Raw genomic sequence first — 20,337 nt, 5'->3', positions numbered from 1 at the left:
AACGAATACTTGCCTCCACTGAAATGGAGGTCTTGCTTCCCCTGACCTCCCCCATGCATGTATGTTCCTGTCCACACACACATCCCACACATCCCACCTGCTCCGATGCTGGCCGCATTACCCAGTAATCCAATTTTACTCATTAAAAATGGCAGAAAACAAGACCATCAAAACCCTCTACAATTTTTACTAGGTTAATGAGTTGAAACATTTATTGTCCAATCAGACAAGCACAAGGAGAAAGGGCCAAGAGAGAAACCTGCCCACTCATAATAAGTGAGATATTAATCTGGCTCCGTCACTTTATGACACTGTTACAAATGAGCACCCTCCCAAGACAAGACTCACCCTATGACCACCAGGAGAACCTAGAAAAACATCAAGGCTGAAATCAAAAGAAGTGCTGACAGCACGTATCCTACACACTGAGGTTGCTTTTGTGATGGGGCTTGGCAACTGACCCTGGTAAAATGCTCTGAAGGGCTACAAGAAGAAACCCCTACAGCTACAGTCCCCACTGTGCCAAAAGCCCCTCATATGTTCAGCTGAGAAGCTCCTGCAGTGGCAGCATGCAGCCTGGTGAAGACATTAGGCCTTTTAACTCCACAGCTATTTCTTCAGTTCAGCAACAAAGCAATGCAGCACGACAGGCTTTGCCACACACTTTGCAATGAGAGCGACTGACAGTAGCACAGACCTTCAGTGCCACCCTCAAATGGAAGAGAGAAGAAATCACTGCTTCAGTGCTTAGGAGCACACCCTTCTTTCCATAAAGTGGGAGCCAAAGTGCACTCAGCATATTCATGAGTACTCCAAACTGCAGAGGAGCCTACAAAAGCCATTTTTCCCCCACTTCTTGAGTTACACTGTTTGTGCCTGTATTTCAATCACCATTTGGTTTCCAAGGACTGTGTATTTACCTGTCCCCCCGACTCTTTCCAAGCATTTGCAGGCATCTTGGTCATCTGAAAAAGAGGCATGCTAAAGCTCAACTCCCACTTGCTCTCAAGGCTCTGCACACTCACCCACATTTGGGGAAAAAACATTTTTTTGTTGTTTAGGAACACCCTCACTTAGCAACACAGGCCTGATTTAGGCCTATATTTGCTGTTGTGGACAGTGACCAGGCACACACAAGAGCATTCAGTAATTGGAAGGACTGAGAAGGCATCCAAGAAAGAGAGATACCAGGTGGCCATGCAGCCATTCTCATTCTTGCTTGAAACAGAGATTTCCAATCTCTTTTGCAGGCTACGCTATTTGCCTGGAGGCAGGAAGGCACTAACAGTAGCAGCATAGTGCTAACTGAACCAAGACTGAATAGCAGCTTAAAAAAACAGTGGTTATTCATGCTACACCAATATAACCTCTATAAAGTCACTGAACTCATCACACTATGAGTAAATGAGGATATAGTCAAAAGTCCACTGCATTTAGTGTTTCCTTATGGGAAATACTAGATTGATGGGAATCAATTAGCACAACCATGACTCATTGTTCCAGACTGGAGAGGATACTGTTTATGCCTCACAGCCAACTGAACAGCAACAAGACAGCCCCACTAGCCAACTGCTTCCCTAAAGAAGGATTCTGCAGTGCTCAGTGTATTCACAGTCACTGGAAAAGGTCTATGACTCTACAGGTATAGAAAGCAAGGACTAAGAAAGGCGAGTACTATGCTGCCCATAAATCACAACAAAGCACATAAGCTACACAGATCAGATGTCCCAAGAGCCCTGTAATCCAGGCATGAACTCAGACGTTGCCCAGGTTGCCTTCTAGCAAAACCTCCTCATGCTTTCTGCATGCTTTCTCTGTCATATCTCCATGTTTCTCAAATGCCTCATTTTGGAAGGCCCACTCACTGGCCAGGATAAAAATCTCAGACCAAATACATTTCAGTTGCCGTATCTGACAGTTGAGATAAAAGTCATCTTGTGCCATCCAGCCCGAGAAAACTCTCCACAAAATTCCTACTCCTTCATCCAGCTGGTGGATTTTTGAGACAGGAAGAACATTTATGTTTCAAACAGAGATATCTCCTACCCTCAGACACCCTATTTAGCTTACAAACAAGTAATTTTCAACCATGTCTGGCCAAACTTCTCCTGTATCAAACAGTATGCCCTCCACTGGGATCTGGAATAGCCTGGGTAAGGATCAGCAACAGATACCTGTGCTAAATTCATTCTTGGTGCTGGGACATTGCAGGGAGCCAGGGGGAATAGCCACCAAGAGATTACAGATGTGCCCCATTAGTTCAGGGTACTGTCAGGAATGAGAACACTTGAGCCTTGGTTACATGAACTGAAGACAGATGCAAGTTGTGCCGTCAAGTCAAGCTTGGACTGAAGGAGCTCAGGAGGAAACTTAAACCATTAGGAAGGAGAAACCTTCCTAACACCCACACAGCATAGATAGCCCCTGACACAGGACCAAACTTGCCAGAGCTCAACTTTGTTCAGACATGGTCTATCCTCAGCCTCTCATCGCAGCGAGTCAGGCCAGCTCTCCTCCTCTGCACTGCTCAGTGAGCACAACGATCAGCTGGCTTAGAGGCTTCAAGCTCTGATCCTCCTCAGATTGCATGCCTCCCCTCCTCTGCACAAGCCTGCAGCTGCACAGAGAGAGTAACTGCACTAAACACAAAAGCTCACAGAGGGCAAAAGCCTGCTCGTCTCTGCAGTGAGCTGAGACTGTGGCTCACTTGCTCTGCCTGTGGCTCTGGTGTGCGTGGTCAGCCGAGGATAGAGCCACCCTGGGCTTCACTCCTATCTCTGTAGCATTCCCAAAGGTTCAACCTTAGAGGAAGAGACTCTCAACATAGCTCCTTTCCATTCAAGGGAAGAGCCCTATTGCCTCTTACATATCAGGTCTCACATGTTCCCTACACCCTTTAACAAATAAGGTCTATAAACACCTTTCTGGAAATTGATCCTTTGTCTTACCACTGTTTAATTCTTGGAAGAACTAGGCTGGATTCCTGTGCTACATGCTTCTTGGCCTACTTCTCTCTGCAATCACACGCTAGCCACATGAGCTGCTGAACAGCAGCTAAACAACAACAGGAGAGGAGGGGAGATCATGCTTTATTCTGACCTTTGATATAAGTTTCTCCAGGACCACAGCTGAGATGCAATCTTTCTGGTCTCCCCCTAGCTGTTCCTTCCTGAAAAAGGATCTATCTGATATACCTAGCAGAGAAGGTATTGAGTGTCTGTTCTGCAAACTGTTCAGAAATCCTTTACTGGGAGGTCCTACAGTCATAATTTACCCAATGTGACACATACTTAGCATTTTTGAACACTAGTCGTTGCCTTTTCAGAAGACCTGAACAATTTTTCTAACTATAAATGGATGTTTTGTCCTCTCCCTTCTCCTTCCAAAAGAAAGGAACCACTTTTATCCATTAAGAGTTCATCATACCTTTGGTAGTAGAATGAACAAAAAAATCATAGCAATAGGAACTACATTTTATATTTCAGAGCAACTGATGCTATTAATTCTGTGAAGATGAATCTCCCTGACCTGGCCAAAACTGAAGATTTCCTGAAGGATACTCACAAACCCTGGATTAGTCATACTATTTTTACCAATGAAGACAAGCTCTCAACAACATGAAGAATATTATACTGCACATATTTTACCTTTCACAAGGAGATTTTTAGCCTGGTTCTCAGCAGATCAGTACCCACATCACCATCAGCCCACAGACAACACTGTAACCGATTAACCAGAAAATTCAAAAGATAACTTAGAAAGAGAAAAATAACTTTTCTCCCTTTTCCACACCTTTCACATGAGGGAAAATAAAGCAATGTTGGTTTGGTTGGTTCTGCAACAATCTGTTCTACTCTTCTGACAAAGACCATCAGTCATAAGGGATCATAATGCAGTCCCTCTTACCAGCATTTCCAACCTTCATATAGGCAAAAAGGAGTCCAAGACCTATAGAGATAGGCTCTAGTTCCCAAAATTTGGCACATCACTCAACATCCTCACACTCAAAACCCCCAGGACTGCCCTGATCTCCAAGGATCTCTCTTCAGGAACCAGGCTGCTGGCACTTTATTTTAAAAAGGCTTTGGAGTAACTTTTAAACAGACTACCAGGGAATCAACAATGACAACAGAGTGCACTGTTCAGACGACTTTTTATTTAAAGGCTGGTTAAAGACAGAAGGAATGTATTTCCTACCTGAATTTTGTCAAGGACCAGTCACAACAACATCATATTCAAGTGTATACAAGAATAGCCAACAAAACCAAGACCAAGTAGCTAAGAAGATGGTACAAATGTACCCAAAGTCTTGAAATAGAAAATGAGATCTCTTACTTTTAGGTGATTATATACTCAAAGTCTGCTGAAGGAAGATAATCAGTGGTATATCAGCACAAAATCTGTAAATGAATGATCGATGGAAGAGTGGAGGGCAGGAGGTGGACCTCCACCTCAAAAAAAACTAAGAATCAGCAACAGGAATACAAAAGCCCTATAAAATTCCATAAGTACAGATGTTGACAGAGGAGACCACCAAACCCAGAAGGTCAATTAAAATGTTAAAAGATAGAAAGAGAGAGATGCTGCAAAAGCAAAAAATATACAACAGTAAGAAATTTTGACAATGCCCTTGCAAGCTAAATAAGTGTCATGACAGGGATGATGCAGAGACTGCAATTTTTGGATTCCATAAATACTCTTTTCTGAGGAGAACTTATAAGAGGCAGCACAATTTGTGATTTAGACCTAGAGCAGCACAGTGTGACTACAATCAATATTACAGAATGGTTCTGCGCTGCACTCAAATTCAGCTTCCTTGCAGCAGTGACAAAAAAAACCACCCTCCAAAGCACTATGGCAATATATAACTCACAAGAAGAAGCTGCCTAAGAGGAAAGAAGTGTGTTAAAAGGAAATTAAAAAAAAAAAAGCCTAAAAATTAAATGCTTGCAAGTGGCATTTGGACTGTGCAAAGACATTGCATCAGAGGCTCATTGTAAGCCTAAAGCATATTAGCAAAATATTTTAGAACAGAATAAAAGAACTACAGTTAAGTAAAAAACAAAAATTAAAAAAACAAAACCACAAGCAAACCAAAAAAACCAAGAACATAACCTAAATCAAAAACTGAATCTTATTCCTTCAAGCAAAGAAAAATGGCAGCAAGCTGGACTGGTCTGACGTAAAACCATAATTAAACCAAAAAAGCCAGCAGAACAACTTTACAAACCAAGTCAAAACTCTTCAAACACAACAAAATCAGAAAACATGACAGAAGGTCTGTAGGGCCAAAAAATGATCACTGGGGAAGGAGAACATTCAAGAAAGAGGAGGTCTTGGGCCAGCATTCATGACATGATAATTACTGGAGGTTTCCACATCAACAGAACCTCTTCACATAGCAAAAGTCAGAAGCATTACGAGTGGAAGATATTAAACAATTTATTTCAACTAATTTCTTCTATGAAGTATCAGGACTACCTGGTATTCATCCAGGAGTTCAAAAGAACAAGTCAACAGAAAATCCACACCACTCATACACAAACACACCAAACTACTGTTACCAGATATTCAAATCAGGAACGGAGGAAGGGAAAGTGATGTGAATTTTAAGAGGCCTAGCAGAGGCAGGAGTCCCAGGAAAGCCCAAGGCCAGCAGCCTGCTGGTTTGGCCAATTGGGCAGAAACTGCAGCAATCAAAAGATCTTAAGATTATGCACTGATAAACACCAATTCAACAGGCTTTTCAGACACCATGATTTCAACACAGTCTTAGCAAGTTTCCAAGACAAGACTTTGGAGAGTTAGGAGGATACACTCCACATCACACTTAGATCACCCCTGGATTCACCCAGGGAAGCCCCTTGAGGAGAAGCCTATTCTAGAGCTCCAGAGCCTATTCCACAGACTCTTCCTCTACTCTTGTCTGTGTATCAAAGCTCTGCCTTATGGTGCTCCCTCCTTTTCTAACTACGGGTGCCTCCCACGCTGTAACCATGACATTTCACAGGAAGAGCTAAACTTTTGGACCCTACAACTCATGTATCGCAACGGGCAGAGAGCAGCCAGCCACCCGCTTCTCACAGCCTGCGATTCCAATTGCACATCAACTTCCCGATACTTTGCTAAGAGCACAGGTCTCAGCTGCCTTTCTATACAAAAGGCTGCAGTAGAACTGAAAACACACAATTGAGGAGGTATTTAAAGTGGGAGATGCCAGTTCCTACCAGTATACTTTTGTATGGATTGCTGTCCAGAATATGCTTCTTCCATACCACTGAGAGCAAAATTAAAAGAGACTGTCGAAATCCAGATAGTCAGGAAGTCAACGTACATATTTGCACAGCTTGTATTTGCACAGTTTAGACAAATTTCTTGAAGTGTTTTAAGAAGCAGAAAGGACCCAAGTTGTGAAAGGAAAAATTGTAATCTAGCCTTGTGATGAGATAAGATAGGTCTTATCTTTTTACTCTCCCATTGATGTGGAAGACAATTTTTTTCAAACTTGTCTGAAGTTTGCACAACCAAAGCTCTTCTGTAAGCAAATCAAACTCCCTTCCTCATCACACTTCTGCTTCTGTGGCATCATTTCATAATGGTTAATATGATGCAATACTGCACAGTGATCTATGCAAGTCATTCAGGGCCTGTCAGCCTTGAATGCACCTTCCCCCAGTTTGCAGGGAAATAAACAAAACACAGGAAAAAAAGCAGCAGTAGACAAGAGAGAGAACAAAGTAGAGTCGGGTTTCAGCTCTGACAACTACCTCAGCTGCTGCTGGAATCCTCAGCGAGAATATAATACTTAGATCAAGGACCTATTACAGTCACAGAATACAGCCAGTCCCAGGGATCCCTCAGGGTGCTGAGGGTGCCATAGGGCAGGCCCTCCCAGCAGAAACACTGCAGGCATTCATTTAAACTCGCATGCAGAACTTCACCCAAAACCCAGTGCTTTGATGAGGGAGAAGGGGGAGCTGCCTTTGGTGTATGGCTGGGAAGAGGGCACCAGATGAAATGGGTAGAATAAAGTTCATTTCAGGCTCCCATGTCCATTTATAGAAAGCCACATTGCTATTTGGTCAGCACACCCTCCCACAATGAGCCACATCCAGGACCTTGGAGAGTTGGCCACGTTGCACTCCTTGCGATCAAAGTGTTCTGATCAACCGCGCCCTTCTTTACAGAGGGAGAAAGGAGACGGCTGGAGAATGTCAACCATTAACTACTGCCACTACAAGCTCCTCTCTCTTCCTTGCTAAAATCTTCTCTATTCTAATAGTTAAAACTCTGGGAGGTACAGGGCCAAGCTACGGAGGACAGTGAGGCAGATCACCACCTGCCTGTATTTCTAACAGGGATCAAATCTCATCTGTAGGGATGGGGAGCCTTCAGCAGATACAGAACAGCCAAAGAAATCTAGAAGTCAACCGGAGACTGGAAGACAGGAATTCCATAGGACATGCTCCATTTCCACAATGCTTCTTAGACTTTCGGATACTGCCTTCCCTGAAGGACAAAAGGTACAGAACAGAGTTATCAGGGAGGCATCAAACAAACACATGCTCAGCAAAACCAGCACTGCAGGTTCACCAGCACAAAAGCAATGGCCATTTGAATGTTGCAGACCAATTAGACAGCAAAACCCACCCTACCCTTTACCCCAGGCAGATTCTTTCCCCCAATTCAGAATAAAAGGAAAGGACCCATCAGAAGTGAAAGAGAGAGCATCTCCCTGAATTTCATTCACAGCTTATCATCCAGTTTGTCCACTTCAAAAGCCACCACCTAATCACTGCTAGACTGGCATTCCCAGCAGGCTGCAGATATCACCTAAAAGCTCTGCCTCAGGTCGTTTCTGTTATGGAAGCCCTAAACCTCTGAACTCACATAGTAGCTGCATCAGAATAGGGACAGACCTAAAGATCAATAAGGTGCTACATCATTTGCCCCCAGAGGCAGAGCTTAATATGAGGCTGAAGTTTTCTTTCCTCGAAAACCACATCACCACCTTCTATCACCCTGCTAAAAAAAAAAAAAAAGGCAAAATCACTGCAAAAAAATCATTTAACACTCCCACATCTTTACTCCCACCAGCTGCTTGTTTCTCTTTGTCAAAACAGCAAGAACCAGGAACAAGGTCTCCCTCAATAGAAAATCCCCCAACACTGGTGGCAAAGCAATATAAAGTCAAACCCATAAATGTTCTTTCTTTGTTCGTGTGCAGCACAGTTATACACTTCTCTGCATGCTGCCCATGTCCCTTGCCCATCAAGTGACAACATTGAGATGAACTAATAAGAGACAGATATGCCTAAAACAGTAGGCACAGCAGTCCAGTACGCACTATGGCAGCTGAAGAAGAGAGCTGGTACCCAGCCATCAGACTCCAGCTTATAAATTTCAAAAAGCCATGAGAATTTAACTCGTTATTTAAACATCCCCACCACTGTGTTAGTTCTGTCATGCCACAGCACCACGTGCATCCTCATCGCCAAAAGACAGAAGAGCAAGTGTGCTAAAGGAAGGAGCAAGATCTGCTGTTCCAACAAGCACGTACAACCAAATGCTATTACCTCAGGAAAGCGTTTTTTCCCACTGCGGTCATGTCACCAGAGAGAATGAGAGGACAATCTGTCTCCAGTGTAGATGTTAGAAGTCTGTTTAGACCTCTCAGGCTGGTCTGAACCAGGAACTGGAACCAGCTGATTAATCAATACACCCAAATGGAAGCATGGCCTTACGCAAACGGCTCTCCCCTACCCACCTCTTGTGTGGGGGGCTTCATGCAGACATCCAGCACCAAGCTCTTCCACAAGTAACACTGCTGACATAGCAGGCACACTACTACTGATGGCTGTACTTCAGAAGCATGTCAGACAAATTCCTCCCAATATTCAAACAGATCTGAAGGACATTAATGAACTTTCTGTAACACTTCTGCATATTTACCCCAGAACTTAAGCCTGAACACGACTCCCCATATAGATTTTTCCTAGTCTTTCAAGCACTGAGAAGTAATATTTTAATAACACTACTATAATAATGCCAAAGCATCCAACATGCAAACTCCATTCTATACTTACCCTTACATTAACTTGAAGGAAAAAGGAAAAGGGAATAGAAAAACACCTGTGTATCTTCTTGTTAGAATGTAAAAAAGTAAAATGCCAAGAAAATCAGCAGTGGGTAAACAAGTGAATGTGATCACCTCCTCCACAGATGTTCTAGAAGCTCTCCAGCATGTATTCAAGTGCGCTTAATCTAACCTTTCTTTGCACTTCAGATATCACAGCCAACACATGGCCAGAAACAAGTGAGGTGATTCTAATACCCTACTAGGGATTGTTTGTTTTTTTAAAGGATTTTTAACACCTGGTCTGATTGATTCAATGATTTACTGTTCAGGGCTAACTTTGAACCTAAAGACTACCATCACTCAGCAAACAACGTCCTGAGGAGACTTGGCAGACCAGGTGAGCCAGCAGGCAGGGCAGCACTGCTGAAGCACAGCCTAAGGCCAAGAGAGCAGAAGCAGAAAGAGGGCAGGTATAGCAAATAAAGAAGCAGTGACACTGTCCCGCCTCTTCATGTAGTCACTTGCAGTTCTTGATGGAGAGAGACAACAGTGCTTGGTATTCAATAATAATAATAATAATAATAATAATAATAATAATAATAATAATAATAATAATAAAACTAAGCAACATGGCAAGGAAAGGAAAACCATATAGTTGTAGAGGATTGAGCATACTTGCCATACTAACATACTGCAATTACAAAACCGCTCTATTATACTCTTTGCCAACACTCCCTAACACACACTCTTTAACTGCAGTCAGGAAAACTGGATGCCTCTATTTCTTCCCACTGCCCAACATCATCAGTAAACAAAATAGCTACTTTCATTCACTGTGATTCTGCATCTCAAGACCCTTGACTATGGGAATTAATAGGTCTTTCCTATGGAGTATGCTCCATAAGAGGAAAGTCTGAGCTTACAAAGAAAAGACTATGTACTGAACTGAAGTCTCACTGTCATGTCAGTTCAACTGCCAGAGCAGTGTGGAGCACCAAAAGTGTAGCCAAAGTTTGCTTTTCACAACCATTATACTAAGCTGCTTCTTTTAGGATGATGAGGATTCCACACAGGCATATAGTACAGGCTGACAGCTTCACTGTTTAGATTTCTTATGCACACTGTTGAGTAATTCCACCTGAATAATTTTTAAAAAGTCTGACAGCAAAACTCTGAGTTACTTATTTGCTAATGCCAAGTTAGATGCCTTCCACTCTAAAGATTCGTTTAAAAACACATAAAACCCAGCCGGCTAGAATGGGTGATAAGAGCAAAAAGGAAAGCTTAGATGCACTCAGAGAAAGGTAAATATGTTTTCTCTTTTCAAAATGTAAAGCGGTCTCCTTAATTCCCTAGTGGTGTTCTGCAACCTTCAGTCCTTCAAATACCATCTCCAAGCATTCACCTCTTTTTCCCTCAGCAGTATTTAAATAAATACAGAAACACAGGAAGAAGCCTGCATTAGAAGCTACCAGAACTGCAAACCATTCAAATCTGAATGGCAGCCACTCATAGGCTGAATGGTCCAGGGTGATGCACAGTCACGTGTAGGGGAGTACCAAGGTGTCAGAGCAAGGGGAACAGGTCCAGTGTATCAGCTAATGTCAGGTTCTGCTTCCCTCTTCTTCATGTCAGGGCTGCAGAGCCACATTCATTCTACTTACGCCTCATTGCATCAGTATTGGCCTATCTGCTTCGTTCAACTGGTATGATCGCGTGTTTCAGTGCAAGGGTCAAGAAGCTATTTTCCTGATCCTTTCAAAGCTGTGTAAAAATGTATCTCCTCTGAGCTCTAGCTGGCTACAAGAAAAGACAGTCATAGCTTGAGCAAGTGTGGGTCACGGGCCACCCTGACCCATGCTGATGCAAGAGTGCTTGGGGAACTGACCTCACACTAGCCTGATGGAACTTTTCTTTTTTTCAAAGCAACTGCTTTGAAAAAGCAGCGGAACTCTGTATCTACTTTTAAGAGGTATCAAAGTGCTAAAGTCCTTTTCCTCCAGGGCTCAGTGACAATACTGTTTTCAGCAGACAGATAATCTCCTTTGCCCCGTCCAGTTGTCAGCAGGAAGAGGATATTGCAGTGTCAAGTCCAAAGGCAACTGCAGATCCGAGGTTTGAAGGATACTGCCTAAAGCATGTTTCTCAGCACTGTGCATTTCCCTCCAGCCCATCCATGGTTTTACTAAATCACAACCCTGGACTGGAGATTCACAAACATGGGAAGAGGAGAGCACTGGAGAAGACCCTGAGTCAAACATCTCTCAAACCCAGAATAGTATCCAACCCCCATGCTGCCCCAAACTTTGTAGACTTAGGTCCCGCTTGCCTCTGTCGTCAGCATCAGCCCACAGCGGCGTTTTTCCAGGTACCAGCTGCATTTCTCAGCGGGAATTTCCGGTAAGTGCCTCTTATCGCTGCTGCTGCCCTCCTGGCCCTGTGCATCTCTTCCCCCTCCCCGGTTCTCCCCCTTAGCACTCCCAGTCTCCCAACAGGTGGGTGACAGCCGGCCCCACATGCCTGGCCAGCCGAGAAGCAGATGCCCATTACCTGGTTCCCAAAGACCGCGATGGAGCAGGCGGTGGAGACTTCGTGGGAGCCAAACCAGACAGAGGCGATGCGTGAGGGCATGCCCAGGATGAAGACCTGGGCCAGGGCACAGATGACCTGCCCCAGGACGGTGACGGGGAAGAGATGCGGCTTCATGCTGCCCAGCTTCACCCAGGCGCCCACAGCATTCAGGGCCGAGCCAGCCAGGGCGACGAGGCGCAGCCCCCTCTTGTCCAGCAGCCAAGCGACAGGGAAGAGCAGGGGGATGTAGACGAGCATGTAGCTCATGGAGAGCCAGTCGATGGCGAAGGCGCTCACGTCGTAGAAGCGCACGAAGACGTTGTTGATGCTGCCGTACTGGATCCACTGGAAGGCGTTGCACAGGGAGTAGCTGCTGAAGAGCAGCAGCACGGCCCAGCGACGCCGGGACAGCCGCACCTCGGCGGGGGCAGCAGCAGCAGCCCCTCCCCCCGCAGCTGACTGACTCCGTGCCCCGGCGGGCTCCTGCAGCACCATGCCGGCACTGCAGGCCGCCCTCGGCTCGGCTCGGCTCGGCTCGGCTCGGCTCGGCTCGGGTCCCCGCCGGTACTACCTGACCCGGCCGCCCCCGCCGGGCTCACTGGCGGTCGCCGCACTGGGAGGTGCCACCGCCCCCGCCCGGCCCGGCCCGGCCCTCCCCGCCCACCGCCCCGCCCCGCCCCGCCCCGCCCCGCCCTGCCGCGGGGATGGCGAGGGCCCGGTCCGCTCGGGAGGGCACGGACAGATCTGCCGTCACTGCCCAGCCCCGCCGAGCGGCCGCCCTGGCGTTCCAAGGGCCTGTGGCACGAGAGGCTGCAGCCGGCAGTGATGAACGGGCTGACCAGAACTGTGTCCTGGGGGAGGCTGTGAGTGGGCTGTGCCCGACCCTGCCAGAGATGCCAGGGTGGAGTCCTGGAGAAGGAACCGGTTTGGGTTTCGTTTGGGTTGGCCTCTGGTTGTTTTTTTCGTGACGTGGCACACTAGAGAGTGAAAACATCCAGTGAAGTGAAAATTAAAACATCCCAACCCAACTGAAGCAAAAGAGCCAAAAGTGATGTTTATTTCCATCCTCACGGGGAACTCGCAGTTAATGAGTCAGCCCTTGTTTTCCCATTACTTTAGCAACACGCCACTGGCAGATGCCTGCCTGGAGATCATTTATGATCTACAGTTCATTTAATTAACATCACGTTACCTGAATTGCATAAACATTCCTCAGTGCAAGGACACAAGATTATTAGTATTGTTCAGCTCTCTTACAGCATTTAACACAGAGATCAAAACTAATTTGAAAAAATGGCAGCAGTGTCTTTAGGGTGTTGTATTCCTGAAAGAAAGACTTGGGTCAGAGAATGAAAAAGTGAAGTTTCTCTGGCTTGTATTTACTTGGTAGCTACATTATAATGTCGCCCTTTTACATACTTGGTGGAACTTGTGGGATGCTCTTCACAATGGTACAACATAGTCATAATGTAGCCCTTTTACATAATAAATAAGAAAGACACATTCAGAAGCCAAAGTCAGAAAAGAGGTTTTCAGTCCAATTTATTATTAAGTTAGGCAACCAAAGTTACTCTAAGCTTTCCACAGAGACAACAGAAAGAACAGAGTAATTTGTTCTAATAAATTTGTAATTTTATGTTATCAGAAATGCAATGAGTGATATTGGTGCAGAGAGGGCAGAAGTGAAAAAAGAGAGCTGGAAAAAGACTATCATAGTCCAACAGCTGCTTAGTCTGAGAACTGTGAGGTTGTAACAGTAAAATAATGCATAAAATTAACTTTTAGGTTCATCAGATTTGAAAAGGCCTTTACAAAATTCTCAACAATATTATACAGAAATCGAAGAGATAATCACTGTCATTGATTAAAGAGCAGTTGAAAAGCAGAGATAAGAAAAGAAATACACAGGCAATTTTTAGGATGGCAAACTGGGTTTGCTCAGAAGACTATCATTTATTAATAATTCCTTAAGCAGAGCAAAGAACAAAATTTGCTGATTTTGCAGACATTATTGAATTACTAAAGCCTAACTTAAATATGTCACCTACATGTTGCATTTAGTTCTGTAGCTGTAGCTATCTGTAGCTGGAAGTGTTATCACAGTCCATGGCATCTTTAATTTGTAAACTCAGATAAACACAGGATAATGGAGTTAGGTACTGTATGGCATCTGCTCTAATCGAAGGTCTCTGGGCAGCAAAGAGGAAGATATCCAATGCAGTTTTCAGATTTAAGTCACAGAAAAAGAACAAGCAGAAGGAGTATAAAGAAAAAATATTAGGAGTTGAGGAGACACTGACACACATTAGGAAAACACTGACAACAGTTAAATTTCTTTACATGTGACTAAAGAAACAACACACACATAGACAAATCTTTAGCTATATGGGAGACAATTAAGAAACACAAGTTTGATCTTTTGCCTCCCACCAGCCCTACTCCAGACTGGGGTCAGAAACAGTCTATCATCTTGTGTTTTGTTTTAGCCCCACCTTGAGCGCCTAAATTTCTCTCAAAAATCCTTTTATTCATTACCAACATAGTCTGTAGCAAGTCAGAGCCTGCCAAGTAAGGAGCCATTTGCTCCAATGTCTTAATCCTATCAGAAAAGTAAAATGGTAAATCAAGAATGACTAAAACACAGACCCTGCTGAAAATAACACCTGAAACTAGATGCATGAAAGTGCCCAGCCTGTCAATTGATTTTGAGCCAGACAGGGAAGCAACCCTGGCTCCCCAAAGCCTATTCAGACAAGTATTTTTCATACCTATAGGCCTACACTTCCCAGAACTCCTGTCCTCTGATTTCAAGGCTGATTTGTTTTGTTTCTGGTTCTGTGAACTGTTCAATCACCCCTTTACAAAATTTGCCAATTTCTGGACTAAAACAAAATCCCTGTGCCTTGCATTTCTTCCTCTCTCCATTGCCACATCTGTTTCTACTCACATGAGCCTCTTTTCCTTCTTGAAGCAACAGAGCAGCTGCTTTTGGATTTCCCTCATCAGAGCATCTTTATATAAAAATTTCTTAGCCATGAAAAATTATTTATATTTCAGGACAACCCCTTGAAGTGGATTTTAAAGCTAGAGAGAAATCTCCTTTACATGGAGATAAACATAAGTGCTAAAAAGCTTATAGAATCCTGTAGCCAAAAGTATCTGTGAAGGTTGGAAGGCATTAAACCAGAGGCAGAAGAAAGACCCACATTAAATGTAATGGTACAGGCCATCAGATAGAGCCTAACCTCTCTGTAATCTTCTTCCCTACTGATGTCAAGAAATCCAACATCTGACTCTCTTGGAATATATGCTGCCTTTATGACCAATGAGTACATGAAATTCCTTTACGTTCTGTAAGGACTGAAGAACTTGCTTTCCAACAAGCTCGTTATTCTCAAAGCCCACCCAATAAGTATAAATGCTGGGGATGATGATGGCAATGATAATCCAGCTTCCTGATTTTTGCATGGCAACAGGGCTCAATGACAAGCAAGACAATATGAATGGGTGGTGGAAATTGGCTTGGAAGTTGTGCAGAAAGCATCATAGAAAATTATTGTGAAAAGAATAATTCCTTGATGTCTTTTCTACCCCATACTGGATCAGAGGTCCAAGGAGTAGGTGGACAAAAAATGAAATTTGCTAGGGAAAAGCAGGTATTTGAGGATCTACTGAATCTTCCACTTATGCAGTTTTTTAGGCTCCATTTAAATGCGAAGTATCTAAGCTCAAAGGATCACAGGACGTCCCTTGCTTTCAAACTTGCAGTCTTGTGATTTCTGTCTCTAAATTTCATCATTGCACTTACAAAGCCTAACTAGTGCGGCTCTTGGGCAGCTCTATTGCATTTTGACTGATAGCGTTTAGGTCTAGAGGAGCTGTCAGCAGATATCCCATACAACCTTTCACAACAGACATCACAGGGTTAGTGGAGGGAGAAGGTTTCATGTTGGGTTCAACACCCAAACTGCTTTAGTGGAATTCTTCAGAGGTTAGGTAGTTGTACCATAAGACCAAATGGCAAGACTCGAATAGCTGGCAGAGCCACTTTCTTCTGGGTCACACTTGGATGCAGTCCTCAGCTGGAGACACACGGTGCAGTCCGTGGCAGGGCTGCGGCGCTGGACAAAGCCAGCAGTGTTTCCCTACGGAGCAGGGAACGCTGCGAGCCCTCTGCTGGCACCTATAGCTTTCTGCATCCCAAGTGCCACCAGAAAGCAGGACCCAGTATACAGCTTATAAATGCCGTGGGTTAGTTTATTACTGTAGATTAGATACACCCTAAACCCTTAAGAATCTTTCCTGTTACATTTCTAGTGTAAAGATCTGGGTACATAGGCAGTGATTAACAACTCCACTCATTACAATGCAGCATGCAACCTCTTCAGCACTCAAAATTTTGCAAAAATTACCTTCCTCTACACAAAACACAATGGCTTGGTTGCACACTCTAAAATCTCATCTAGAGAAGACTGCAGACCTCAGAACCACCAAAGTTGTGCAGGGGCTAACTCTGAGCACCAAACCTACCCTGTTCAAAGTTTAAGGCCTTTCAAAAGTATAACTCAAGGAAGGGAAATAATGTTTTGCTCCCCTTCAGCATATTTCATGTGTAGCTCTTGCTCTCTAAGAGCTTTACTGGGGATGCATCACCTATGTCTATTTTACAGGGGCACAAGGAGTTACGGTAATTTGCCTGGGTGATTTGCCTGTGGTCCTGCCAGGGGCGTGACTGTTTTTCCAGTTTGATACCTTCCAGCCTGGGCTGCAAGGGCTTTCCCAACAGCAGCCTGAAATACCACCTCTTTGCAAATCCAATCTCCCTGTTCAAAGCCTGGCTTTAACACAGCAATGGCCTTAATTTAACTCTGTCTAGTTCAGGTGTGATGTTTGTGTGGCTAAATCATACAGGTCTGAACTGCAAAGAGTACATGGGAAGGCATGACTGAAGTGCTAATTCACTGCTGCCTTTTTGCAGCAAGAAAAAGGTATAAAAAGGAGTGTGCAGCATGGAAGAGCACTTGCATGCATGGTACCTCAGAAGTGCCAGTTTTTCGTTAGTGCACACCTCTCCAGACTCAGGGCAGTTAGGCTACCTCTGCATGGCTTTCTGCAAACAGATATCAACTTGCTCTGCCCCATCTCTGGTCTGGCCGGATGAGAACCGGCTCTAATCCAAAAACTGTGTAACTGTGGTTAGTCTGCTGTGCTTCTTGAGCATCTCAGCCCAGATCTCAACCCTTGCTTTTGAAAAGCTGTGGAGATATAGACAGCTGTGTGGAAAGCTGTGCATAAGCTCTGTCGTTGGAGCAAACCCACCTCACTCCTCTGCTGTGTACCAGGCAAACACATGAGACATGAAAATCAGAATAAAAGAAGTGAAAAAGATCTAGTTAGACTCAAAACTTAGCCACAGTCTAGATTTTCATCCCCAGTCCAGATCAGGGTCACAGATTAACCCCAAATACCAAAGCTCTAAGTTTATAAGCCCTTCTTACTCAGCATTCTCCAGCCTCCATTTCGGTGAGTCATATTAGTTCATGCCAATGACATAAAAAAAGGTTTTCATCTTCTATTTCTTGCAGTTGACATCAACTGATAATAAAAGAGTGCTGGAAATGTACATGGTCTCACTGCTGAACTCAGGCATGTGCCTCTTCTTTTTCCCACTCACACTGCAGCAAAAGAGACAAACTTGGGAAAAGTCCTGAGGATCATGACACCAAACCATCGCTGTTGTAAGGGCAGAAAAGTTGATTGCGTCTTAGGAAAAGAGCACAGAGCTGGTTGGTGCAGAAATTGGGAGGAATGTGTGCTCTCTCTGCATGGATGTCTCTGAAGCAGTAGGACTTTCAGGAGCTGCTGTCTGCAACCTCAGCCACAAGAAAAATTACAGTCTCATGTAATTTTGTAACTCTGCCCTGGCAAGCAATGAATATACATTCCCTACCATTTAGTTGGGTAGATTTTTTGATTAACCTAAAAAAACTTTATCTATACCCATGTTGCTCAAATCCCCTCCGGATCGCTAATCAATAAGGTGGCAAAACCACGGCAGAACCCAGACAAAGTGAGCAGAGTGATGTTTGCTAGGAAAAGTCTCACCATTTCATCCCATGCTTTGCTTTTTCTCTTCTTGACAGCTTGTGATTTATAAAAATGCTTTGTCTCTTAGCAGTGATTCCCGATCTTCTTTGATCTGTGTGTGCTGAAATATTAGCATCCAGGCAGCAATTCTTGTATGACAAGTGCTGCTTTGGACACTATGATCATTGTAAGAAGCAGAGAGAGGGTCTCTTTTGTGGGCTGCTGCTTTGGTCCAGTATGCAGCAGATTATCCTCTTGCTGATGCAGGCTGGCAGCTCTAACAAAAGTGAATTCTAAGATGGGATTTGTAAAACAAGTGCATAAATACTTTGGAGCCACAGCAAAATGGGCAACAGAGCTGCTTATTCTGTCCTTTGCCAAATGGAAGATGTGCCTCTACTTTTCTTCTGACTCCATGCAAACAGTGCTTGGGTATTCCCCCTTTTGTACCCCTCAAGAAGAAAAATTCACGTGTGAATCAATTTAGAGAAAGGGCATCACAGTGATGACACCTGAGTTCATAACAGCCCCCTACAGCGGGATGAATGCACCTTCCCCTGGACTGGCTAGCTCTGTGTCTCCCCACCTTGGCACCTGCCACACGGAGAGCCTGCAGCTGAGCTGAGGAGTATGAAGCAGAAAGGGAATACCAGACATAAAAGATTGCCCTGGGCTTCGCATCGGGAGAGATACGTTAAGATTATGTCAGCACTGAATGTCCTGTCTTTATTTATCTTACCATAAAAGCATGCCTGAAATGCTGATACAGATGGCTTGTAAAGTGCTGAGCCTGTGATTTTAGGGGGACGGAAAGAGAGAAAGTTACAACACCCCCTGTGCTTTGTGACTTGCTATCCTTCTGCACAGTTGCCAGGATGCCTCGATCCATGGGAGGTATTGAATTTCAGTAAAGGCCATAAAGGAAAATGTAACTCTCTTGTTCCCCAGTTGCCTTCTCCATCCTCTGCTTGTATCAACAGATGTTTGCCACACATCTCTGTTTTCTCTGCAAAGAAGACACCAGTCAGCAAGTGAATGTGGAGGCAATGGTCACTAAGGCTGGAAAAGCACCCACGGCAGCTGCCTCACAGTGCCACATTACACCTGCTCTCAGTTCCGGCTGGCTTTGCCCAGTATGCAGCAGAGCCCCAGGGACATGGCTGCTGGGCACAAATACAGCCCAAGTGCTTCTACAAAAGCCTTTCTGGATATCAAAACACTGAAATCTACCATTCTTATCTCAGGTCCTGGTGAAGGTGATTATAGTTAATCAGGGCTGCAGTCAGATCTGTTTATTTTAGCAAGTAGCTCCCTCCACCTGTGATGCTTTTCAGGCTCAGCCCCCACATCCAGCCCAGCAATGCCTGCAAACACCTCTGCAAGCCCCTCGGGAGCTGGGGAAGGTGGGGAACACCAAGCTAAGCTCCCCATACCCTCACACAACAATGGAAACATGCTGGGACCACAAAGCAGAACAGGTCCCTGGACCAAGAACAAGATCCTTGGCTAAGGGAGACTATAGACTCGCTCTTCCACTTGGACATGGACATCCCCTTCAGGCAGCCTTACCCAACACTTGCCATCACACACATTAGCCTTGAGCCGCTCAGTCCTCCCTCTAGTCTGGCAATAGCCAGGCTAACAACCTTCAAACCGGCTCTGCCAAGAAGAGTGCAGGTGCAGGCTGGGAGCGCTCAGCTTTCGCCCAGCAGAGGCCAGCACGCAAGCAGTGTTTCGGCAGGCTGTGCTCGCAGAAGAGCTGTCTCTCCCCGACTGGCCTTCCCCGGCTGGGAAAGAGTCTCTCAGCCTCCTGTGACCCCCTCATCTATGTACTGCTTGGAGAGAGGTTTTCAGTGAGGCACGAGTACGCAATAGACAGGCACTGACGTCCTGCTGGGTAGGGACAGGCTGCCACAGTTGTGTTCCAGTTGTGTTCCCAGAAGCATCCCCTTCCCTTGGAATAGCCAGCACGACAGTGGTCCTGCAGGCTGGGCATGGCCAGGTACCACAGCACTTGAGAAATGCCAGACGCCGTGGAAATGAATGTCGAAAGGAATTGCACTGCTGGTAGGAGCAGACAATCGAAAGCAATCGGGGATAATTGCCCTGGCCACCTCCCTGCCCTTTGCTCCTCTTTTAGGCTCATTTACAGTTTATTTGAGGACAGCAAGGGCCACACCGAAGAACAGGCACTTGGCTACTTCGAAATCTAAGAGAAGTTGCTTGAAGAGTGGAGAGTAGAGGCCCGGAGCCCAGGGAAAAGAAGCAAGAGACAGTGCCGGTACAGAAGTGAAAGAATCTCCTCACACAGCCTAAATAAGCAGCTTGTGCAGCTCTGCAAATAGCCTCAGGAAAAGATCTTTTTCTCAGCCACTGGTTGAAAGGGCTAATGGCTCTGAAAGGATCTGTTGTCCGACGCTGCTTGGGTGATGAGGACATTCCCCCAGGAGAATCATTCTTCATAACAAAGAGAGACTGCCTCCGAGACACCTCACAATCACTATAAGCAAACAGAAGTCAAAACAGGCTTGAACCGTGCAGATCATCTTCTGTGATCAGGTTTTTGAGGGCAAGACTGGGGCAAAGACAAGTCAGATTGG

At 45.0% G+C, this 20,337-nt stretch overlaps 1 protein-coding gene across 4 annotated transcripts in view; it reads right to left on the bottom strand.

Annotated features, from left to right (window-relative positions):
- FLVCR2 (feline leukemia virus subgroup C cellular receptor family member 2) overlaps positions 1 to 12,229 on the bottom strand; it is a 38,856-nt gene extending 26,627 nt beyond the window's left edge. For all 4 annotated transcript variants that reach the window (XM_017835696.1, XM_017835697.1, XM_017835694.1 and 1 more), the window contains exon 1: positions 11,630 to 12,229. In XM_017835696.1, coding sequence (XP_017691185.1) covers positions 11,630 to 12,145 — 516 coding nt within the window. In that variant the 5' untranslated portion in view covers positions 12,146 to 12,229. The remainder of the gene's footprint in view (positions 1 to 11,629) is intronic.
- Between the last annotated feature and the right edge of the window lie 8,108 nt (positions 12,230 to 20,337).

Source organism: Lepidothrix coronata, unplaced genomic scaffold (assembly GCF_001604755.1).
Source record: "Lepidothrix coronata isolate B3197 unplaced genomic scaffold, Lepidothrix_coronata-1.0 Scaffold262, whole genome shotgun sequence".
Taxonomy (NCBI): Eukaryota; Metazoa; Chordata; class Aves; order Passeriformes; family Pipridae; genus Lepidothrix; species Lepidothrix coronata.
This window is presented reverse-complemented; position numbering and strand designations above follow the sequence as displayed.